Consider the following 25,863-nt stretch of genomic DNA (forward strand, 5'->3'; position numbering starts at 1 on the left):
TGGGATTTCAAGCCCCAGAATTGAGCTCAGGCTTTTTTACTTTGTCTAAGAAGGGAAGAGCTTAGCTGCCTGTGTCTGGAGGGGCTGATTCTGTGGGTGGAGCCTGACAGTTGGAGATCCCCAGGGGTGGGTCCTGGTCACTTGCATGCCTCAAGGCCTTACACCTTTTTCTTTGGAAAAGGACTTTACATATGATGGCATGAATTTTAAAATATTTGTATGCCTGTGACTACTGAGACACAGAACATGGAAAATAAAAGCTAAGAAAAAAGTACAATGTTTAATAATGTAAGTGGCATTTAGTGTACTGAATTTAGTGTTAAATATGGACATAAGGAAATACTAATGTAGTCAGAACTAATAACTGTCTTTTATCTTTTGTTCTCTCAACTTTTGGGGGAAAAGATACTCTGTTACTGTCTGTTGCTATTATAAGTTGAACATTTCTGATAATGATTGTCCATTTTTACCTAGCATGGACATGTATCAGGAAGTTACATGACATCAAAGAAGAGTCAACATAACAAAAAATTCCACAGTAAAGAATATGCTGAGTCTAGTTTCTACAGTGATGACAACTTTGGTAATTACAACCACGAGGAAGAAGACGACTTTTCCAGTCAGCTGAACTATTATAGACAATCTCAGGAATCCTCAGGGAAAAAACAGAGAACTAAAGGAAGCCCACCAGGTGAGTTTAAAGTTAGTCTATCTTAGAATATGAGAACTATATCGGTTTACAATAACAAATTTCTCAGTTCCTTTAAATTAGAATAAATCTAATTTTTTAAAAAAAAAGTGTAGCTTTTAAAAGGGGTGTGGTTGTGCATGCCTTTAACCCCCAGCACCAGGGAGGTAGAGGCAGGAAAGTATATGTGAATTCAGTGCCAGCTTGGTCTACATAGTGAGCTCTAGATCAGCCAGAATCACATAGAGATCCAGTCTCAAAATAAAGCAAAGCCAAAAGAATGAATTATGAACCAGATGTTGTGGCTCATACTTGTAATCCCAGCACTTGAGAAACTGAGATGGGAAGATCACTGGGAGTTCTAGGCCAGCCTGGGCTACAGGGTGAGACCCTGCCTCAAAACAAAGATAAATGAAATTAATTATGAAAAACAAACTTCCACAATTTAAAGACATAGCGACACACATACGTTTTTATCTGTATGCCAAGTTGACATCTGAAAAGATGATATACCAGTATTTATAACTGTACTTCCTCAGCATATAAAAGTGTAACATCCTCTAAATTCCTATCAACACCAATTCTTATATTTTTTTGAGATCAGTATTAGTGTGTTCTCTTTTTGCTATTTAAATTTCTTTATTTTTAGATTTGTTATTTTTAAGTGTGTGTGTGTGTGTATGTGGGTATGTGCACAGGAATTCAGGTGCCTACAGAGTCCAGAAGAGGGCATCAGATCCTTTGGAGTTGGAGTTAAAGATGGTTGTGAGTTGCCTAACGTGGGTGCCAGGAACTGAATTCAGGTCTTCTGTAAAAGCAGTGTGCGGCCGGGCGGTGGTGGCGCACGCCTTTAATCCCAGCACTCGGGAGGCAGAGGCAGGCGGATCTCTGTGAGTTCGAGGCCAGCCTGGTCTCCAAAGCGAGTTCCAGGAAAGGCGCAAAGCTACACAGAGAAACCCTGTCTCGAAAAACCAAAAAGAAAAAAAAAAAAAAAAAAAAAAAAAAGAGCAGTGTGCGGTCTTAACCTCTGAGCCATTTCTCTAGCCCTCTTGATTTCCTGTAGTAAAGTGAAACTTTTCACATGTTCATTAGTTGTTTCGTAGGTCATTAAAAAAGCTTATTAGTTCTGTATAACTTTGATAAAATGTAACAATTGCATTGTATTGTAACTTAGTATCCTGTTTGTGTTGTTTATTTTGAGATAGTCTCAGTATGTAACCCTACCTGTCCTGGAACTCATGGTAGTCCTCTTGTCTATGCCTCCCAAGTACCAACATACAATTTTTCAAATTGGATATCTTTTCAGATGCTTTTTTTTTTTTTTTTTTTTTTTTTTTGCGGTGCTGGAGATTGAACCCAGGGTCTCATGTATGCCAGGCAAGCACTCTACCACTGAGCTGTATCCCTGGAGCACCCTTTTAGATACTTTTGTTGGGTACAGCATCTTACCATGTAGCCCAGTGTAGTCTCAAACATGTGTTCCTCCTACCTCAGCCTCTGCAGTGCTAGGGAGACACTTTAAAATACCAGTGTTTTCAAAAACCAACAACCAGTGAAGATATATGCGGATATACGGAAACAACATTAGCATGAGAAATCTGGCTTGCTACAGATAAACTACTGTTATCTGTATCTTTCTTAAAATATGACTATAATGAGGCTTGTTAATCATCTTATCCCAAGATGGGGATTGGGGAGACAAGTGGCTTCTCTAGACTCTTAAGCCTTGTGTCCTATGTAGCTAACACCACCATCTTCTGAGAAAGAAGCAGTACTCAAAAGGTGGAGATGGGTTAACTTTCTCACTGGCTCTTAGGGGAAAGAAGGATGATTCACTGTAGACTGTTAAAATATATTGGTGTTTGTAAGCTAATTGATGTCAGTTACATTGCTTTTCTGTAATATTTGAAGTACATTTTAACTTTTTAGGTTCTGAATACCGGATTAAAAATTTTAATACTAGTCATGGACGTGTTTTGCCGAAGAAAATCAAAAGAAAAGAACACCGTGGGACAAGAGTCACTAAAGGGCCTAGTGTCTTTTCAGGAATGGATGACTTTCAAGAGGTACTGAGAACTTATGTGTAAGGAGGGGAAGGCCTTTTTTCATTTTGAAGTCATTTGGTTACAAAGAATGCATTGTGATTGTAATGTTACTGTCTGAATAAGTGAAAAATTTACCACTAAGATACAATGAATATAAATAAAATCCTCTCCAAAGAAAATTTTAAATTAGTCATGGTATTAGTATATAGCTACACATTTAAGAGACCTAGAAATAAAATAAGTGTATGTGAAAAGCCTCAAAATAAAATTGATGTGTTTCTAAGCAAAACTATATCCCCTGTTCTTCCTCCATTGTGCCCTCCTCTCCTAGAGGCCTTTCTCCCCAGTGCACACAGCAATAACAGGGTGATATGGCTCCGTGGGCCAAGAAGGAAGGTGCTGGTAAGTTTGTTTATCAGAGCCGAAAGCACTGAAATGGGGGAAGGGCATATAAATGGCCAGAAAGATGAACTTAAATACTTTTTATGTAAGTTACTCAGCAAATGCACGTTCAATTGAGCTGAATTCTGAACATGTACATTTCAGCAGCTCTGACTTGGAGTTATCCAGTTCCTGTATTCTATGACATTTCTAGCTTTGATTCAGTTAGACAGAGGCAAGAGTGGACTTTTAAATATTCTCATTACATTTTATGTATTTTGGGCTCATGTGTGACGACTAGGTAGGGACAGCACACATGGAGGTCAGAGGACAAACAGGTGGATCCTATAGGTCCTGGGGTTTGGTGCAGGTGTCTACCAGCAGGCTGTCTCCTAGGCCCTTGAGTTGACTTTAAAAACAGCAACCTTGAGTAAACTACATGGCTGTAGTTTGAAAATGCTTAGTTTGGGGCTAGAAAGAAGCCTTAGCAGTTAAGAGCACTTACTGTTTTTCAGAGGACACAGATTCAATTCCCAACATCCACATGGCATATCACAGCCACCTATAACTCCAGTTCTAGGGGACCTGACATCCTCTACTGGCCTCTTCAGGCACCAGGCACACACATGATGTACATACATACTGTAGGCAAGACACTCATACACGGAAAATAAATACACCTTTAAAAAGAAATGAACACACTTGATTTTCTGGTGGGTATTTAGATAATGGGCAGAGTTTTGTTCTGTTTTGTTTTGTTTTTGTTTTTTGAGACAGGGTTTCTCTGTGTAGCTTTGCGCCTTTCCTGGAACTCACTCTGTAGCCCAGGCTGGCCTCAAATTCACAGAGATCTGCCTGGCTCTGCCTCCTGAATACTGGCATTAAAGGCATGTGCCACCACTGCCCGGCTCAGAGGTTTCTTAATGTGTACTACTTAGAATACTGTTTAAGGATATATTCACAAGTTTGATCTAAAAATAAAATATACCATAGAGATATTTGCACGCCCATATTTATTGCTACTTTATTCACTGTAGTGAAGACTGGGTCTGGTTAATTTCAGTGTGTCATTTTATTTGCAAGGGTTTTTTTTGTTTTTAAAGATTTATTTATTTTGTATACAGTGTTGTGCCTGTACACCATAAGAGGGCACCAAATCTCATTATAGACAGTTATGAGCCACCATGTGGTTGCTGGGAATTGAACTCAGGTCCTCTGTAAGAGCAGCCAGTGGTCTTAACTGTTGAGCCATCTCTCCGGCCCTATTTGCAAGTTTTTTTATATAAAGTTTAAAAAAATTAAAAGTTCAGGCTGAAGAGATGGCTCAGCGGTTAAGAGCACTTGTTTTTGCAGATGACCTTGGTTTGGTTCCTAGCACACACACAGTGGCTCACAACCGTTCAAAAATCCAGTTCCAGGGGCTCTGACAACCTCATCTAACATTGGGCATCAGACACATGGTATACAGACAGGCATACAGGCAAAACAGTCATACATAAAAATAAATCAATGTGAAAAATTTAAAGTTCATGCCAAGATTCGTTTGTAAGATGCAGTAATGTCATCCTGCTTTAGGGGATATCAGCCAGCATTTCATGTATGAAAAGTGGTGAGCAGATTAGGCATAAAGAGGCCTATTTTACTTTGTTCCTCCATCATTCTCAGCCTCTTCCTTTCCTCACCTAACGTTTACTGAGCTGCTCCTGTTCCATGGATAAGAGCTTTCTTTTTTTTTTTTTTTTTGGTTTTCCGAGACAGGGTTTCTCTGTGTAGCTTTTGCGCCTTTCCTGGGACTCACTTGGTAGCCCAGGCTGGCCTCGAACTCACAGAGATCCGCCTGGCTCTGCCTCCCGAGTGCTGGGATTAAAGGCGTGCGCCACCACCGCCTGGCAAGAGCTTTCTTATTATAGTTTTCACTGTTATTATATCTGTTCATTTTCCTAGAAATAATAGATTTTTAGAATGCCTTGCTTTTAAGTAAGGTAAACTTTTTAAGTAAGTTTGCTCCATTCCAGATGCTTATACAATAGGCCTAAAAATAATTAGTTCTCAACAAAGTGCCTTCAATCAGCTTACTGTCTGTTTATACTTGAATCTGTAAAATGAAGGTATATAGTGTTAACTCTTGAGGATGCCTACAAACACTAACATTTAAATGCCTCTAGATACAGGCAATAACTCAGTTTCGTTATTACTGAATAGGACAATCAAGATTAAAATATATTATCAAATGTGTCAGTTAATTGGCTGTAATGAGAGAAATTTTGTATGTATGCAAGGTAAGCATGTGTTAGTATGTGTTTATGTATGGTGCATGTGTATGCATGTGAAGACCAGACATCACCTTATATGTGTTCTTCAGGAGCTGGGCACCTTCTTTGAGACAGGGTTTCTCATTTGGCTAGGAGCTCCTTGATTAGGCTAGCAGGCTGTCCAGGGACCCCAAGAATCTGTCTTTGTCTACCTTCCCAACCCTGGGATTACAGGCACAAGCCACCACGTCTGACTTTTTTACACAGGTTCTGGGGCCTGTGCCCCATTCTCTTTGCTGACTGAGCATCTCCCAAGCCCAGAGATACTTAGGATTCTTTGAGCATGCAAGAGCCCAAGTGAAAGCGTAAATCTAATTAATCTTGCCAATAAAAAAATCAGGAGTCAGTTATTGGGGTAAGAACCTGAAAGATCAGAGAACCAGGAGCAGCTGCCAGTTGCTTCCTACCTCTTCAATTACTCAATCCAAAAGCCTGGCCTTACCGCTTCCTGTGTCCTCTCTCTACAGTCCTCCAAACTTCTATAGTCAGCTAGTGGCTAGCTCTGCCCTCTGACTCCAAGCAAGCTTTATTTGTCAGAACACAATCAAAATATCACATAACACCCAAGGGAAAAGGCAAACTAATCAAATTAGAAAGAATAAATAGTTACTGGATTCATATTATGTTCATGCTTGAAAAGGATTATCATATAAAACTTGTGATTATAAGTCATTACAGTTAGCCTGCTTCAGTGATGTATCCTGCCTCCTTATTCCTTCTTATACTTAGGGCCAAAGTTGATTAGGACGTGGGAACTACGGAAAGAGGTTGGGCAGTGAAGGTTCTTCTTCACTAATGTACTTCTTTCTCTCACCTTAAGTTTGAAGGTGACTTGTGACTTCTGTTCTTTCTTCTCTGAGAAAGTGCAGGAACCACACTGTACAGGGCCTGTCACCCCACCGTCGGGAAACATGCACCAATGGGAGAGAGATCGCTTTCGTCATTACCTTTGCCTTTCTTATTGTAAATTAGGTCCGGTTTCGTCCCATAAGGATTGTGAGCATTTCTTTTTCCTAAAGTTGTTTTTCTGTAACTTGATTTCATTATGACTGCATAATATTCTGCCACCTGAGTGCAGCATACCGTAGTTGATAGTGTCCTAGTTTTGTGTGTGTCCGCTGTTTCCAGTTTTAAGTGGTTTTGCAGTAAATACTGTCAATAAACTTTTGTGTGTGCTTCCCCGTTCTTAGACTAGTTCTGAAAAGTCAAAATTCTGTATTTAACACTTAAGTATTTGTTTATTTTTGTGGTGCTGGGGATTGAACTGGACCTTGTGCAATGCTAGGCAGATACTGACATGCTGAGCTGCAGCCTTGGCATCAGGGTGGATGTTTTAAAGTTGTTTATCATGTGTCTGTCAGCAATACACAAGAGTTTATATTTTATAGCACCTTTACCCAACCTGAGGAGTATTATGAAATTTCAAGCTTTTTGTTGTTGTTGTTGTTTTGTTTGTTTGTTTGTTTGTTTTGGTTTTTGAGACAGGGTTTCTCTGTGTATTTTTGGTGCCTTTCCTGGAACTCACTCTGTAGACCAGGCTGGCCTTGAACTCACAGAGATCCTCCTGCCTCTGCCTCCTGAGTGCTGGGATTAAAGGCATGCACCACCACCGCCCGGCCGGAAATTTCAAGCCTTTTATGATTTTATTTGTAAATTATATCTTTAAAAGACAAAAGGCTTCCTTGCAGCCAGTAGTAGCAATAAACAAGACCACCCGAAGCATTTCTCTCCAGTAAGTGAATAGACTCAGGATGTCTAATCTTCATTACTATCAATAGTCAATTTATACTGCTTTCCAGGTCCATGTGAGTATGTCTTAACATGTAGTGATCTTTCATATCTTACATTCAAGTCAATTTTTTCTTGCAGTACAGTAAACCAGGGAAAAAGTGGAAAGTTATGACTCAGGAGTTTATTAACCAGCATACAGTGGAGCACAAAGGAAAACAGATCTGTAAATACTTCCTGGAGGGAAGGTGTATTAAGGTAAATGTTCCCATGAAGGGTATGATAGATCATTCTAACTTTCAAAGTAATCTTTAGAATTTAGTCCTTTGGGGAGTGGTTATTTTCTTTCATTACTCATATAGTTGCAATAAATTTTTTTTTAAATGTACCTTGCATGAAATTACTGTGTATCGAAACTTATTTAATTACATTCTGGGACAGCAACAATGGGTAGGAAACAGATTCCACTTGCAGATGTGTTAAGGTTTGTGACAGATACAATTGTGCTATCTGACAGTGCAACAGAAAGCATTTGTGGTCTAACTGGTGCACGGTGGTTTCATCTTACAGATGCACTGCTTCCTTGTTGCTATTAGCTCTGATTTAGACATGACCCCAAGAGGTTAAATAAGTTCCCACGCTACATCTAGAAATGGTGGGTGCTGGCAGGACACTCGCAGAATCCTGAGGCCACATACACTGCTTGGGCAGGACTTCGGAGGGATTGTCTGCATCGTTAGTAGTTCAGTATCCAACACTAAGGATAATGACTGGAGCCCTACGGGGACACATGGAGAGAGTACCTGAATTCTTTCTTTTGCTTCCTTCTGTTTAAACAGGGAGACCACTGTAAATTTGATCATGATGCAGAATTGGAAAAGAAAAAGGAGATCTGCAAATACTATTTACAGGGATATTGTACCAAAGGAGAGAATTGCATTTATATGCATGATATCCTTTATAGAAACTGTCTATCAACCAACATACTGATATTTCAGGCAAACAAAGTGCTCAGGAATGCATTTCTTTATAACCCAGGAGAATGGACAACCTTATTGTGACTCAAATCCAGAATCAGTAAGCGAAAAGACTGAAAATTTGACAACAAAACCTACAAGCTAAGTAAACACATTAAAACATGGTAATTATTTATATAACTTATATAAATAAATATATAAGAGTTCTGTAACTTCTATAAGAGTTTCCTAGAAATTGAGAAGATTGGAGCAGAAGAGAAAAATAATTCACAGAAAGGAAACATAAATGATGAAAAATCAAATGGAAGGATGTTTTATCTTGGTCACTGTAAGAGGAATATAATTAAAGCCATACCAAGATAGCAGCCATCAGATAGATATACAACACCGTGTTTGTTATTAGCAAGGCTAGGACGGAGACACACCAGAACTTTGTGATGAGGTCACAGTGGCACACCTTTACCTGTCGTGCTGTTTGTCCTCCAGAAGAGTGTATTTGAGCTGGGCAGTGGTGGCACACGCCTTTAGTCCCAGCACTCAGGAGGCAGAGGCAGGCAGAGCTCTGTGAGTTTGAGACCAGCCTGGGCTACAGAGTGAGTTCAAGGACAGCCAGGATACATGGAGAAACCCTGTCTCAAACCCCCTCCCCCACAAAAGAGTGTATTTGATATTTAATCTGGCAAATACACCTCATTTTTTTGTTAAAATATAATTTGTTTTAGTCAAGAAAATACAAGTATATTGTTTTCAAATTCGATAGCATTCTTTAGAAACCAGATATCAAATTCTGTTTTTTAAAAGTTTCTACTCTGTTCTTAGGGTCTCATTTCACTTGTAAATAAATGATATTTTATTTCATTCACTTTCATTATATTTCATTATACTTTGTGGTTGTTCTGGGTTTTTTTTTTTGTTTGTGTTCTGGTTTTGAGACGGAGTTTCACTGTATAGCCCAGACTGGCTTTACACTCACTGTATTGCCCAAGGTGGTGTTGAATTCTCTTGGCCTTGTGCGATTGCAAATGTTTGCCACCATGACTTTTATAATTTTAATTATACTCAGTATACATTTACAGTAATGTTAATAGTGATTGGGGGCCTGGAGAGAGATGACTCAGAGGTTAAGATCACCGACTGTTCTTCCAGAGGTCCTGAGTTCAATTCCAAGCACCCACATGGTGGCTCACAACCATCTCTAATGAGATCTGGCACCCTCTTCTGTGTACATAATAATTAAATAAATTAAAAACAAATAGTGATGGGGCAGACATAATATTTGTGTTAACACATATATATTTTTAAATCAAAATAAGTATATTTTACTAAGATTTTTATTAATATTAAAAAAGGTTTTGAATTTTAGCAATGTTCTTTGCATTAGCCAGAATTAGTCATATGATTTTTCTCCCTTGAGTTTATCATTATGATTTGTTTTGGGTTCTTGTTTTTGAGACATTGTGTTGCCCTAGAGCTCAAGAGGATGTAGACTATTCCAGCCTTGAACTCACAAAGACCCACCTATCTCTGCCACCCGAGGACTAGGACGAAAGGTGTGCACCACCATGCCAAACATATCAGATGGCTTTAAAGCCACACAGGTACTCCCCAGATGCATGCCTCCCAAACAGTACATTTCCTATACATCTAAATTTTGTATAATTTTCTTTAGAAATTAGTCTCTAAAAATTCAAGTAAAACTAGTCTGTGGCTTTAATTGTTGGGATTTTACCCACCTCAGAGCTGAGGACCCAACCCAGGGCCTTGTGCTTGCTAGGCAGTACTCTACCATTGAGCTAAATCCCCAACCCCGGGATTTTTATTTTTAATATGATATATCAAAATCCTTTTATTTCCTTCACAGATAAAAAAAATTCTTACACAATTTTTTGTTCTCTGTAATATTTAATTATTGGAAAGAGATGGTATCTATATATTAAAATACAATACTATTTTCTATAACTGTTACAAATGTTTTCCTTTTAAAAGTTCATTTGTATTAGTACATCTCTTAACCCTTCTCAAGGAAGCTTCTATTTGCAGTAGATGGTGGTTAGCACAGAGACCCACAACCAGTCCAGGTGGAGAGAATAAGAGACTGACATGCTAGGCCTGAATGGAACATATGTGTCACCTCCCCACTCAAGGCTCAGATAAGTTTTGTAAGAATGGGCAGAACTGTAGGCAGATCTTTTGTTCCTCCTGCCAGCTCCCAAGATTGGCTGATAGCTTAGACTTGTTTCAAACTAGCTCTTATAACTTAAATTAACCCATTTCTATTAATTTACTTTCTGCCTCGTGGCTTTATTACCTCATCTCCGTAGCGCTCATGCTGCTCATTTTGCGTCTCATTTGGCCGCCCTTTTTCTTCCTAGCATCCGGTGTCTGCCTGTCCTGCCTATACCTCCTGCCTAGCTAATGGCCATTGACCTTTTTTTTGTTTTGTTTTGTTTTGTTTTGTTTTGTTTTTTGTTTTTTGTTTTTTGAGACAGGGTTTCTCTGGGTAGCTTTGGAGCCTGTCCTGGATCTTGCTCTGTAGATGAGGCTGGCCTTGAACTCACAGAGATCCGCCTGGCTCTGCCTCCCGAGTGCTGGGATTAAAGCCGTTCCCTACCACCACCGGCCATTTAGCTTTTTATTAAACCAATCAGAAGGTGCCTTGGCAAAGACACATCTTTACATTGTACAAAAAGATTATCCCACAACACAGAATAATAGTAAGAGCTAAAGGCAGTAGATGATTGTGAGGAAATCTGTCTTCCAGATATAGCAGGACTGTTGCATGTATGACCTCAGGACAGTTTGACAGACTCCCAGCATGGAGAGGGGAGGTAGACAGGAAGCCCACTCCTAGCTTATGTTGGAGAGGGGAGGTAGACAGGAAGCCTACTCCTAGCTTATGTTGGAGAGGGGAGGTAGACAGGAAGCCTACTCCTAGCTTAGGAGCTGTGGGTGGTTGATAGCAGCTGGGAGAGGAAGGGTCAGTTTCCTTTAAAAGTGTTTGTTTGGGTAGACTGACTATGCTCCTGTAGAGGTCACACTCCGAAGAATATATGGACAGCACAAATTAGACTTGATGTTTATGGTTTGGGGTGGAGGCGAGGCACAAAGTAGGATGGATAGAGAGGGGAATGTATCTGAGGGGAGTTGAAGGATGAATATTATCAAAACATTCTGAATGGAATTTTCAAAGCACTCCTCCACTGTTGGTGGGAATATAAACTTGTACAGCTACTTTGGAAATCAATATGGTGCTTTCTTAGAAAATTGAGAATCAACCTCCCTCAAGACCTCTATACCACTCTTGGGCATATACCCAAGGAATGCTCAATCATACCACAGGGATACATGCTCAACTATGTTCATAGCAGCATTATTTGTTTTTTTTTTTAAAGATTTACTTATTTATTATGTATACAGAAGAGGGTGCCAGATCACATTACAGATGGTTATGATCCACCATGTGGTTGCTGGGAATTGAACTCAGGACCTCTGGAAGAACAGCCAGTGCTTTTAACCTCTGAGCCATCTCTCCAGCCTCCGCAGCATTATTTGTTATAGCCAGAACCTAGATGCCTGTCAACTGAAGAATGGATAAATAAAATATGGCACATATACACAATGGAGTACTACTCAGCAGAGAAAAACAATGACATCATGAGGTTTGCAGGCAAATGGATGGAACTAGAAAATATCATCCTGAGTGAGGTAACCCAGACACAGAAGGACAAACATACGTGTTCACTCATAAGTGGATAATAGATGTAAAGCAAAGGATAACCAGACTGCTACTCACAACCCCAGCGAGGCTACCTAGTAAAGAGGACCCTAAGAAAGACATAGGGATTGCCAAGCAACAGAGAAATGGATGAGATCTACATGAGCAAACTGGGGGTGGGGGTGGGGGATTAATGGAGGGCAAGGGGGGGGGGGGGAAGAGAGCTTAGGGGAGCGGCGAGCTGGATCAGGAGCAGAGTGGGAGAACAAGGAAAGAGATACCATGATAAATGAAGACCCCATGGGAATAGGAAGAAGCAGAGTACTAGAGGTCCCTAGAAATCCACAAAGATACCTCCACTATAGACTACTGGCAATGGTCGAGAGAGTGCCTGAGCTGGCCTACTCTGGTGATTGGATGGCTGAACACCCTGTCACAATAGATTGCTCATCCAGTGTCTGATAGAAGTGGATGCAGAGATCCACGACCGAGCCCCAGGTGGAGCTCCAGGAGTCCAATCGGCAAGAGAGAGGAGGGATTATATGAACAAGAGATATCAAGACCATGATTGGAAAAACACAGGGACAAATAGCCAAACTAGTGGAAACACATGAACTGTGGACCAATAGCTGAGGAGCCCCCATGGAACCTGACCAGGCCCTCTGGATAAGCAAGACAGTTGATTAGCTTGAACTGTTCAGGAGGCCCTCAGGCAGTGGAACTGGGACCTGTCCTTGGTGCATGAGCTGGCTTTTTGGAACCTAGGGCCTATGCTGAGACACTTTGCTCAGCCTTGGTGGACCTGCCCCAACTGAATCTACCTGGCTGGGCTGACTCCCCAGGGGAGACCTTGCCTTGGAGGAGGTGGGAATGGGGGGGTGGGAGGAGGGAGGATAGGGGAATCGGTGGCTGATATGTAAAATTTAATTATAAAATAAAAATATTTTTTAAAAATGAAAAGTACATTTGTAGTTGTAGAATAAGAATTTAATTTTTAATGTTTACATTATTAAAATACTGATCTAAAATATATTATTAGATGTGATTACAAGTTTTTCAGTATAGCAAATACTAGCAAGTTTGTATTACTTTAGCATTTTTTATTGTGGTAAGAAGACTTATATAAGATAGAGTCTCTTAATTTTTTTTTTTTTTTTTTTTTTTTGGTTTTTTCGAGACAGGGTTTCTCTGTGTAGCTTTGCGCCTTTCCTGGAACTCGCTTTGGAGACCAGGCTGGCCTCGAACTCACAGAGATCCACCTGGCTCTGCCTCCCGAGTGCTGGGATTAAAGGCATGCGCCACTACCGCCCAGCTGAGTCTCTTAATTTTTAAGAAGGTATAACATAAATGTTGATTGTAGGTACAATGTTATACAGCAGGTATCTGGAAATGAATCATCTTTATACCAGTTACTTTTTCAAATGAAAAAGACTAGATTTTGAGCCTGGGATGATGGCTCAGTAAAGTACTTACTATTCAAGTATGAGGAGCTGAGTTCAGATCTCCAGCAGTGGCATGTGTATGTAGTGCTGGAGGGTGGATGAAACAGACAAATCCCCAGGAGTCAGTGTAGCTGAATGGTGAGCTCCAGGTTCTGTGACAAACTGTCTCAGAAGTGAAGGTTGAGAATGATAGAGGAAGACACTCAATGTTGACCTCTGCCATATATATATATATATATATACATATATATATATACACACACACACACACACACACACACACATATATATGTATATATGTTTGTATACAGGCACGTGTGTATGTGCACATGTGCACAAACAGATCAGCACACACAAAATTATCCTTGCTTTTACTTGGTCTGTTCCTTAATATTTTTGTTTACGCGAATTTCCTTGCAAGTTCTATCATAGTGGAGCAAAGTGCTACCAAGGAGACAACTGTAAGTTTTCCCATGATGATCTGACCAAAGAGACAAAGAAACTTCTGGACAAAGTGAGTAGTGCTTTTGCACTGTTGATTGATTGCTATCTTTCCTCAGATTTTATTTGAATCATATCTTATAAGGAATATTTTATAAAGTTGCTAAGAAATTGAGGAACTCTTGTAGGTTTTGTTCTATTAATATCATTTGTTAGAAAATAGAATTATTGGTCTAGAAATTTGAGAATTTTTTAATCTGATCCCCATTCTGACACTAAGAAATAATTTACTTTGAGCAATACTGCAAACTGTTGCTAGGGATTAGGTTTTTCTAGATTCTTGACCTTTTATCTAAAGATTGAAAATAAGGGTCTAGTCTTACTGTAATTTGTTGTGGCATATTTGGTTAATATCCCTGCTAAGACTGCTCTTTTCTGAAGGGAAACAGAGAAGTGGATCTGGAGGGGAAGGGGGGCGAGGCTAGAGGAGAGGAGGAAGGGGAAACAGTGGTTGGGGTATAATATATGAGAGAAGAATAAATAAATTAATTAATTAAAAAGAGAAACAAGAAATAAGGGCACATACAAAGTTGCCAAAGTAGCAAGATGACTTTGTTGCTTGGAGCAGAGTTGAATTGGAGAGGGCACTTGTCAGGACTGACAGTGAGTCACATGCGTAGGGTTCAAGAGGAGGAGGATTTAGCACGTGGTAGTTCTCTGGTGTTTAAATTGTTGTCATTATCTTCTTATTGTATGAGTGTCTTGCATACATGCACAATAGGTGTGCTTGGTGTCATTGGAGGCCAGAAAATTGTACCAGATCCCCTGTAACTACAGTTACAGACAGTTGTGAGCTGCCCTGTGGATGCAGGGAGCTGAACCTGGATTCTTGGGAAGAGCAGCCAGTGCTCTTAACCACTAGGCCATTGCTCCAGTCCCTAGTTCTCTATTTTGGTTAATAGTTTAGTCATATAATAATTTTTTTATTGTTCATGTCTCTTCCTATAATACACCTGATTTTAATCATATACATACTCATGCATAAGCATAAATAGATGGTAAATAGTTATCCCTAAAGTTTACTTGAAAGACATAATTTGTCTATGTCTACCTAAAACCAGCTGATGCAGGATCAGCGCTTCTATTTTTCATATTAAACATTGAGAATATACTTGAATAAAAGATGTCTGAATTTGTTAATTGGAGTGGAGAAATCTGTACTGTTGTTCAGAGATGAGAGCAAATGTAGCCAAGCATGTGGGCATACTAGGGGGTTCTGAGGTTGTTAGGTGAATTAGTTGGAGAGGGGTTGTGTATGTATTGTACATGGAGGTAAAGCAGCTAGGCTTCCAAGTATTGTATACAAGAGGTGTGTAGACTGTGTGTCTGTCTGTGTGTCTGTGTCTGTGATGTATCCAAAAACCAAAGAGGTTTCCAGACTAAATTACCTTCTATGTTTGACCACTTTAAACCATTTGAATCTCATTCTGCATATTGAAAATAGTTATATAGAAAATCTCTGATCCATTTAAACTTTAATGTTAATCTTAATTTTTTTCTTTTAACAAAAATAGCTTACTAAGGTCTTTAGTTTTAAATGTGAGGAAGAAAGCTTGTTCTAACGTACTAACCTTTACAATTGTCCAGGTGTTGAATGCTGATGAAGAACTTATAAACGAAGACAAAAGAGAATTAGAAGAACTTAGGAAGCGTGGCATAACTCCTCTTCCCAAACCACCCCCAGGAGTCGGACTTCTGCCAACCCCATCAGAGCACTTTCCCTTTTCTGATCCTGAAGACGATTTTGAGACAGATCTTCCTGATGATTTGAAGAAAATTCCATCTCTTTTTGAAATAGTTGTAAAACCTACTGTGGATTTAGCACATAAAATTGGGAAGAAGTAAGTTAAAACCATCAATAAGGCAGCATTTCCCCCTAAAGCTCAACATTCCTTGGTATCATTAAGATACCAAGGAATATTCCAGGTCACTCACGTGGTTGGACTTGGCAGAGAAGCAGTTACCTGGCCTGGTTGGGAGTTGCTGTTTCCCTTTTCTCTTTGCCCTTACCCTTCTTCCCTGTCCTCAGTGATTCTCTCTGCAGAATTCCTGCATGACTTGAGAAGCTTTGCTGTACAGTATCCCCTGAGGGGCACTGCCAAGATGAATTTGACATTCCTTCTACCTGGGGATGAGCTTGAATTTTCAAATGGTTGATACTATGTCTCCAGTACATTTGATTCTTTCCGAAAATATTTCCTTAGGGTATTAGAGGAAAGACCCAGGATAAGCCACATCCAGTTTTCATTTTCTAGCAAGGCCATTACAGTCCTGATTCCCATTCTTTAGTGAATGTATACCCAGGCCCTGCTTTTATTACTCTTTAATCCTGAATACCCAGGGAGGCAATGACATCTCAGCAGACGAATAAGAAACTAGAATAAACATCACAACTAATGTGAGCCAGTAAGAGTATTTCATTTAGAGTTAAGAAAACCAGCATGGTGGTAAATGTGCTTGTAATGTCAGAACTTGGGAGTTGTGAAGTATGTTGTTTTTGGCCAGGTTGACACAAGCTGGAGTCATCTGGAACAGGAAACCTTAGAGAAGATGCCTTTGTTACATTGGCCTATAGGCAAGAATGAAGGGACATTTTCTTGATTATGTGGGATGATACAGCCCACTGATGGTGATAGCCCTCTTGGGCAGGTGGACCTGGGTTGCACAAGAAAGCAGGCTGAGGAAGCTATAGGAGCAAATCAGTAGTTGGTGATGTTCTCCGTGGTCTGATTCAGTTCCTGTCTTGAGTTCCGTGGTCTGATTCAGTTCCTGTCTTGAGTTCCGTGGTCTGATTCAGTTCCTGTCTTGAGTTCCTGGTCCAGTTTCCCTTCATGATGGACTGAACTATAAGATGAAGTGAACCCTTTCTTCCCCAGGTTCATCACAGAGATGGAAAGCGAACTAGGGTAGGAGAATGAAGGAGGCAGATTCTGAGTTTAATGTCACTGTTAAGGGCCATATAGTGAGTCTTTGCCTCAAGTTTAAAAAGGGTAGGAACACCTACCATTTTGCCAGTATTATGTATCATAAGTAATGAAGTGAAGGAAAGATACAAATACGCCAAGATTAGAAGTGTATGGGAGGCCGGGCGGTGGTGGCGCACGCCTTTAATCCCAGCACTCGGGAGGCAGAGCCAGGCGGATCTCTGTGAGTTCAAGGCCAGCCTGGACTACCAAGTGAGTTACAGGAAAGGCACAAAGCTACACAGAGAAACCCTGTCTCAAAAAAAAAAAAAAGTGTATGGGAGACTCGTCACTGGACAGTTTCTCTCAAAAAAAAAAAAAAAGAACTGACAAAACTATTAGAAATGATAAATAAAGTCAGCATTAAAAATGAAGTCTTTTGTATGCCATCAACATAATAAGCTTCCATTGGAAATCACTATCACAGCTATATGTTTAGATAATAGGATCGTAATTTGGTTGTGGAAAAACAAAAGAGAAACCTAGTGCTGGGTTTCAAGGTGACTTTTATTTATCTTTGCAGTTTTCTGTATTTTCCAAACAGCTGGTAGTGAGCAGCAATTAAGAAAACCATATCTGCAGCCGGGTGGTGGTGGCACATGCCTTTAATCCCAGCACTCAGGAGGCAGAGCCAGCAGATCTCTGTGAGTTTCGAGGCCAGCTTGGTCTACAGAGTGAGTTCCAGGAAAGGCACCAAAACTACACGGAGAAACCCTGTCTCAAAAGAAAGAAAACCATATCTGAAACAAAAGCAAGAGACACGTGTTTTTAACCTGCCAATGATATGGAATAAGTAATCCCTTAAATACACGGGATTCTAATTGAACGTAAAAGATCATTTTTAGCTAGTGTCTATTTGAGAGTATAATGTTTTTGTTTGTCTGTAGCTTTGAACTGAAGTGCTGTTTTTTGTTTTTATACAGACCACCAGCATATTACAACAGTGCCTCGCCACCAGGACCACAGTTTCAGGAAAGCAGTCCCTGTCCACAGCATATGTACAGTTCTGAGTCAAGTCCAGGCCCAGGACCTAATGTCCCTCAAGGATGTGATAGTCCTGTGAGGCACCCAGGCTCCCCTGGCCATCATCCATGTGTGGGACCTCCTGGTCCACCAATGCAAGAGAGCCCACCTTTGCCACATGGTCCATCTGAAATTGTAGGCCCTCATAGTCAAGCTGGAGGGCTTATTCAGCTGGACACACTACCAGCTGTGGGTGGAGCTTATCATTCCCCAAGCTTTCCAGGACACGTGATGAAAGTCCCTAGAGAGAATCACTGCTCTCCAGCTTCACTGTACCAGCAAATGCCTGGAGAGATGCAACTTAACACCGATTCTGAGTCCATGCAAGTCCCAGCTGAGTTTTACGATGATTACTACTCACAGCAGGCTGCACAGAATTTTCAACCACCTGATAACTGTGCTGGTAAGGTGGAAGCAACTAATTTCTAATTTAAAATATTAAGACTTGCTTTTCATTAAAACCATTCATTTTTAAGTTAAGTAAAATTGATGAAATTAAAACCTTGAAATGTTTTCGATTTCTTCAAAACTGTAGAAACAAAACTTTAGCTAACCTTTGATGCAATAGATTTTTTAATAATACTTAAAAACACAAAATTTAAAACAACAGAATTTAAAATTTTAAAAAATATTTAATTATACAGCAACTTAGGAATCCAGTGTGGTGATTAGGAGAGACTCAGTCTCTCACACTTTGGTGGAGTTTGAGCTCACGGTGTCTCTTCTGTTGTGTCTGTAGATGAGATGTGGCAGGAAGAGTTTGCACAGCAGCAGCAGCAGCAGCAGCCTCCTATGGCTCATGACTCCCCTAAGGCTGGGAGTGGGCCTGAGCCCAGCAGCAGTGTGCCAGGTCACTGTCCTCTGCCTGCTTCAGGGCTCCCTCCTGCAGTGCAGAGAGCTCTTTTCATCCGCCTGACTCAGAGGTACCAAGAGGATGAGGAACCAGCTGGCAGCCAGCCTCAGAGAGCATCCAGCAAGGAAGAAGGTTGGATAGCTCCTTCCCTTTTGAAATAGGTTAAGATGTGAAAATGAGTGCTTCTGCACCGTCCCCTCCAGTGTACCTTGTAGCCCTCATCTTAGAACTGCTTCTGGCTTCTATGACAGGCTTTAACTAACAGTTGCAAGGTTATATTTCTACACAAGAATAAAAAAGGATGGCGGATAGAGTATCCTTCCTAAAAGTTTACTTAAAGTCACAGTTTGCCTTACTGTGCATGTACCTAAAACCAGATGATGTAGGATCAGCCCTTCTATTTTCCATACTAAACATTGAGAATACACTTGGATAGAAACTGTCTAAATTTGATCGTTACTAGGAGTGGAGGAATCAGTACTCTTGTTCAGAGGCAAGAGTACATGTAGCCAAGTAGGTGGCGATCCTTTTTAGGTATTATACTAAGTTCAGAAATAGTATTGCTTTTAGTCTTACTTAAGGTCAACTATGAATGCTTTCTTTTTAACCACAGCTTCTGTCTGTCTGTAGATGATCCAGTTAACTGGTACTCCAGTAGTGAAGAGGAAGAGGGAAGTGCTGTCAGGTCCATTCTGAGAACATTACAGAAACAGACAGGACCTCTAAGAAGTCAGCAACACCCTCCCACAGAGCTTGGCGTTCCTACTGACCCAAGACTTGCCAGAGACAAGAGGAAAGGAAGTCAAGTGGTTGACCCAAGGCTTCGCACTGTCCCAAGGCAAGACGTTAGGAAGCCGCATGAGTCTGTCCCAGTGGATCTTAGACTTGTGTGGGATCCCAGGAAAGTAAGAGGGAATGGAAGTGCTTCCGGAGGCTCTGCTGCTAGTGGAGCAAAGTTCGATTTACACCACGCAAACACTGGGGCAAATCGCAAACTCCAGAGAAGGGACGATGATGATGAAGACACAGAAAGAGAACTGAGAGAAAAAGCATTCTTGATACCTTTGGATTCTTTACCTGGAGTGGTACTCCAGGACCCAAGGTCACAGTTAAGACAGTTCAGTCACATTAAAATGGACATTATTCTATCCAAACCCAACTTCGCAAAACACATCGTGTGGGCTCCAGAAGACTTACTTCCGGTCCCTTTACCCAAACCCGACCCAGTATCTTCAATCAACTTACCTCTGCCTCCACTTATCGCTGACCAGAGGCTTAGTAGGTTATGGAATACAAAAGGTGATCATCAGAGTGCCCTGTCCCTTGATCCAAAATCCGCAGCCAAAGCCAAAATGAATCTAACACAGAGAGAGGGCTATTTAGAACAATGTGGAGACTTACATAGTTCAGGAAGTAAATTAGGGGACCCTAGGCTGCAAAAGAACTTTGACCCTAGGCTTCACAGACTGCCCAGTGCAGAGTCACATCAAGTGACTATAAAGGACTCGCATGTATCAAAGAATGCCCCAAACTTAGCCAGATCAAACCCTGCTTTGTCACAACCCTCAACAGCATCACCTACCAACGCTGGTCCTGTGGCTCTTCCTCCATATGCCCCCAAACTCTCTTCTTCAGCTGGCCTCCCACTGGGAACTTCAAGTTCAGTTCTTAGTGGCATTAGTTTGTATGATCCTAGGGAGAAGCAGTCATTGTCTTCATCAGAGCTAGCAAGCATTTCTTCAGAAGAAAATGCTGAGAACCAGGAAAAAACTGGTTTAAAAAATAGTGATAAAAATGAGCCTTCCCCTGGAGAAGTGATGCTACAGAAAACTCCTGCGGACATGGAAGTCCCTGCTGAGGGGCCAGTGGACATGCAGGCAGATCCTCTCAGGAGTGATGATACAGTTCAGGTCCCCGCCGTGCACAGTCTTCCTGTTCCGGCCTTAACAGGCTTAATGAGACCTCCATACAGTGATCCAAGGCAGGCAAGAGAGCCAGGACAGGCAAGCCCAAGCCCAGATGATGATCCAAGCAGAGAAACAGATGACAAATCTCTGAAAGAGGTTTTTAAGACATTTGATCCAACCGCATCACCGTTCTGTTAGCTGTTGTATAATTAAGCTGTTCTCATGCTATCACAGTTCTCTGCTGTTTTGTAACTGGTTTACTTCGATAGTTTATTTATTTTTTAAATTATAAACATTTTCCAGCTGCTAGTATCAGAACCACATGAACTTATATCCTCTAAAGTCTGTGGTATTTTATATAATATTTTTATAACTTCAAGAGATAGTATAGAAATACATATCATGTTAGCGTTAGTAAAAGTACTTTTATTGTAAGTGAACCATCATGAACTCAACACTCAGCTCAAGTATATGCCAGTTGTATTTCGTAATCATTGTTTAGGTTAACAATTACCACTTTTATATGGTTGTTTAGTTTCAAGCAATATGATACACGTTAATTTTGAGAATCAGTATTTTAATTAGAATCCTCTCTGTCAGCACAAAACTGATTAGTGTGTAGCGCCAACTGCTAAGTAAAATGCAAGGTGAAAACATTGAAAACCATAATTAGCTCAGCTCATGTTTAAGGGCATCACTTTATTAGCACTGGCAACACTGTTTGTGTACACAAAGCACTTGAATGTTGTATCTTTTAAAAGTATTTTATTGTACATTGTATCATAGAAGCTGAAGGAATATAAATAAAATGTTTTGCTACAGTAAAAAAATTCCAAGTTCTCTAACAGAACTTTTAAAATTTAATTTTTCATATTAAATAGTTATGAGTTTATTGCTGTGTCACATTGTGATAATTATGTATTTCAGTGTTTTGTCTTTAGCAGCATAATTTTTATGTCTTTCAAATGATGTAACTGCAATAATTGTGCTCATGACTGTGGCAATTTTTAACAGAATTTTCAAAGTGAGACTAGTAAATATTAAGCTGATAATGTTTTTAATGTCTAGATTCTGTATTTTTTCTTGCATAGCAAAAACTCCCACTGAGATGGCAGGTATGTATATTCCACTGTATATGGTACCAATAAACAGTCTTTAGATCTCACATGACTGGTTCTGTAACAGAGATCACCTGTGTTTTAATTATTTAATGCCCTCATAGCTTAGAACTCTAAATTGGGCCGGGCAGTGGTGGCGCACACCTTTAATCCCAGTACTCGGGAGGCAGAGCCAGGCGGATCTCTGTGAGTTCAAGGCCAACCTGGGCTACAGATCGAGATCCAGGACAGGCACCAAACTACACGGAGAAACCCTGTCTTGAAAAAAAAAAAAAAACAAACAAACAAAAAACCTCTAAATTGATTAGAAATTGTATTTTATGAAAAGTAATTTGTATTCATCCATTGTAATCATTGACGTGTATAGGCAATGGCCCCCGTGTTTTCTGATATAAGTCATAACTCACAGTGTTACACTAGCATGGTCTCTTGAACTGCTGGTGTATGGCAATGTTTGCTGGGATGGCCACAATAAATCACTTGAAAAGGAGAATTTTTTATGAGACAAAGGAGGTAATAACTCCAGTCCTTAGTCAAAGAGAGCTCCTACAGAAGCAATTTTCACAGTTCATAACAATGTTTTTGTTTCTATTTATTGCCTAAAATGGCTCTGGATAACAGGGTAGGATTAAAGATACTGTTTAAAGCCACCATAGAAACCATTTTCTGACTACTGTTCAAATGAACTCTACTGTTAATTGAAAAGTCAATAAAATAGATAAAACTGACAAAACATGTATCCCAGAGTAGTACAATTTCCTCTTTTATTGAAAATTTTTTAAAAAAATCAATAAAATACCTAAATTTTAGTGAATCAAAAATTGTAACAAATGTTAGTTCCACTCATACATTTATCCTTATTGTTGAATTAGTAATAATTCTGAATATACAAAAGAAGATAATTTGGCTTGTTAAACATGAAACTTAATGAAAGCTCTTTTTTAAATTACTGAAAAGGAAATTAGATGAATAATTTAAAAGTAGAATATAAAAGTCATTAATTCCAACAATGGAATATTTGTTTACTCATTTCATTTTCTTAGTCACTGTTCCATTGTTGTGAAGAGACACCATGCCCAAGACTTCTCTTACAAAAGAAAACATTTAACAGGAGGCTTGCTTGCAGTTTCAGAGGTTTAGTCCAGAACCAGTATCAGCACAGCAGGAAGGGTGGTGGAACAATAGCTGAGAGGTACATCCTGATCTGCTGGCCAAGAGAGAGAAAGTGGGCTTGGCACTGGCTTTTGAAACCTCAAGCCTTCTCCCGGTGCCACACTTCCTCCAACAAGGCCGCACCTCCTAATCCTTCTCAAGTAGTGCCACTCCCTCATGACTAAGCATCCTATATGAGCCTGTGGGGCCATTACTATTCAAACCTTCACACTCATTCTTGGATGTCTATTATATTATTAGCTAGTGCCCTAAAGGTTATTTTACAAGCAAATTTGACCTTAGTTTCAAGTTTGACTGTACAGTTTACATGAAAGTATTTTATGTTTAAAATAGTGCTTTTAACTTACACAGTTCTTTGGGATTGAGATACTCACTTAGGGTATATAGAGCCTGTCAATATAGAATTGTTTAATCCCTATTTCTTATTTTCTCAAACACAAAAAAAATGTAACAAATACCTATCTCTCTCATTGAGTAAGCCCTTTTTTTTTTAAAGATTTATTTATTACATATACAGTATTCTGCCTGTATGTGTCCCTGCAGGCCAGAAGAGGGCACCAGATCTCATTATAGGTGGTTGTGAGCCACCATGTGGTTGCTGGGAATTGAACTCAGCAGTCAGTGCTCTTAACCACTGAGCCATCTCTCCAGCCCGAGTAAGCCCTTTTTTAAAGTGGGTTGTATAGGGATTTAAAAAGTGATACTTGAATACTTGGATCCAGTTGGAGCTATTGTTTGGGGGAGGTTTAGGCGATGTGACCTGGTTGGAAGAAGTGTGTCTCTTGTGGCTGGCTTTGAGAGTTAAAAAGACTCAATGTACTTCCAGTTTGTGCATTCTTTGCTTGTCTTTGAAGATGTGAGCTCTCACTTTCTGGCTTCTGCAACCACGCCTCCTCCCTGCTTCAATGCCACCCTGCCACAATGGGCTCCTTGTACAAGCAAAAATAAACTACTTTTTCTGTACATTGCTTTGGTCATGGGATTTCATCACAACAACAGGAAAGTAGCTAATATCATTGTTATTTTTTAAATTCATGGAACTTGGTGTATACTATCACAGTGAAAGTAGGTTAAGTCCTATTATAAGCTTCACATTTACAGATAACAGAAACAATTGGTGTCTGAAAAGACTGCATAGGCTCATCTCTTGTGATTGAGCCTTCATGCTGGGTCTCAGAATTCATTCCTATTTACTTTGGTTGAGTAGAGTACCAATCAACCAAACCTGGAATCGCAGATCATAAGAATCTAGATTTGTCATCTGTTTTCCTGTATCTGAACCAATGTTGAAATGGTTTCACTCTTAGGTATTTGGCCCCATTTCTGTATGGAACCTCCATGTTTTCCACCCTGTACTGGAAACTCCAGAACTGGACTGCATGAAAAGAACCATATTATGCGATGATGTGTGCTTGGGTTTTGTCTTTTAACTTGCCTTAGTATTCCAGACCTTAGTGCTCTTGCTAGTCCTATTTATTTTAAGAGTGGGAGAAGAGTCAAGTAGTTGAGTCTTGTTTAACCTGAATAGTTATGGAGCTGGAAGGACAGAGAACTTTTGAAGATCTCAAAGTTTAAGGACAAAGGAATTCACATTCTTGTTCTGAATTGACTTCTGAGCTTTATCTCAACATCTAGTTTCTTATCTGTGATATATAAATCATTTCAACTGCTCATAAGCTTGAGGTAGGGAGAGAATTGTTTTTGTAGCATATTTGTAAATACAAAATTGCTTTCTGTACATCAGAGACACAATTTCTACATTCCTGTCGGGTTATTAAGTTATTCATGGTTGTTCCAGAACAACCAGGAGTGGTTTTCCAATTTTATAAAGCTTTACATGTGCATGGAAATCATAAGAGGAGAAGTTGTTTCAGAGAATATTAACCCACCAGGTTAGCAAGTTTTTAAATGTTAGTGTGTAAGAATTACAGAACTTTTTTTTTTAACCACAAAAGTGTTTGGTTTGTAGTTAGTCATAAGGATCTGACCCGCCCGATTTATACAGGATGGATGTTGATAGAAGCTGCCAGTTGCTTTGCCGCTGGGCCATGTTGTATGTCTGCTGGAATAGCATGTGAGGGTAGAGTGGACATCTCTTCGGTATAAAAGCCATTGGTTCTTAGAAACAACAGAGGTACTGGCTCAGGTGGGCATGTGACCACACTGTTTATTCATGAGTTGTTCATGTTTTAAATGTAAAATGTGTAAGAAGGAATGAAAATATACAGCTCTTCCAGTGATCAGTCCTTATACTTCTGACTCTAGTGATTTTATTCAAACAACTTTTGTTTTCTTGCAGTGCTAGAGATGGAACCTAGCACCTCAGCATACCAGGCAAGAACTACCATTGAACTGCCTTTCCCAGCCCTTCACTGTGGGTTTAAGTATCTTCAGAAGGATATTAGGGTTGAAAGGAGTAGTAAAATTTGCGTTTTGTTAGTGTGGTCATTTGAATGTAATTGGCCCCCATAATCTCATAGGGAGTGGCACTATTAGGAGGTGTGGCTTTGTTGGAGTGGGTGTGGCCTTGTTGGAGGAAGTGTGTCACTGTGGGGGTGGGCTTTGAGGTTTCCTATGCTCAGGATACTGCCCAGTGTGTCAGTCAATTTCCTGTTGCTGCACGATGTAGGACTCTCAGCTATCTCCAGTACTATGTCTGCCTGTGTGCTGCCATGCTCCCCATCATGATGATAATTGACTGAACCTCTGAAACTATAAGCAAGCCCTCCCAATTAAATGTTTTCCTTATAAAAGTTGCTGAGGTCATGGTGTCTCTTCACTGCAATAAAAACCCCAAGACAGTATCTTGTCAAAGAAGTTTGATCCATAATAATTTATTAGAAAGAAAGAAAGAGACTGAATTTTTAAACAATAACAGTTTTTCCCTGGACCTCCATTGTCATCATGTCTTGGGGTTGTCAGTGATGCACTTTCACATTTTACATGCTTTTTTAAAAAATTTATTTATTTATTATGTATACAGTATGCCTGCAGGCCAGAAGAGGGCACCAGATCTCATTACAGATGGTTGTGAGCC

The 25,863-nt window shown here is 40.0% G+C and overlaps 1 protein-coding gene and 1 long non-coding RNA gene across 2 annotated transcripts in view; one reads left to right on the top strand and one right to left on the bottom strand.

The window, feature by feature from the left end:
• The window catches only part of Zc3h6 (zinc finger CCCH-type containing 6), a 55,558-nt gene extending 33,858 nt beyond the window's left edge, over positions 1 to 21,700 (top strand). The window contains exons 4-12 of the mRNA XM_059261395.1: positions 475 to 691; positions 2,618 to 2,754; positions 7,296 to 7,412; positions 7,994 to 8,105; positions 13,693 to 13,802; positions 15,377 to 15,630; positions 17,676 to 18,178; positions 18,515 to 18,760; positions 19,259 to 21,700. Coding sequence (XP_059117378.1) covers positions 475 to 691; positions 2,618 to 2,754; positions 7,296 to 7,412; positions 7,994 to 8,105; positions 13,693 to 13,802; positions 15,377 to 15,630; positions 17,676 to 18,178; positions 18,515 to 18,760; positions 19,259 to 20,733 — 3,171 coding nt within the window. The 3' untranslated portion in view covers positions 20,734 to 21,700. The remainder of the gene's footprint in view (positions 1 to 474; positions 692 to 2,617; positions 2,755 to 7,295; positions 7,413 to 7,993; positions 8,106 to 13,692; positions 13,803 to 15,376; positions 15,631 to 17,675; positions 18,179 to 18,514; positions 18,761 to 19,258) is intronic.
• LOC131909643 (uncharacterized) lies at positions 18,388 to 21,150 on the bottom strand. The gene is made up of 2 exons (XR_009378893.1): positions 20,211 to 21,150; positions 18,388 to 19,986 (listed from the first exon to the last, which is right to left on the bottom strand). It is a non-coding gene; the product is annotated as an uncharacterized LOC131909643 (long non-coding RNA).
• Positions 21,701 to 25,863: the final 4,163 nt, after the last annotated feature.

Source organism: Peromyscus eremicus, chromosome 4 (assembly GCF_949786415.1).
Source record: "Peromyscus eremicus chromosome 4, PerEre_H2_v1, whole genome shotgun sequence".
Taxonomy (NCBI): domain Eukaryota; kingdom Metazoa; phylum Chordata; class Mammalia; order Rodentia; family Cricetidae; genus Peromyscus; species Peromyscus eremicus.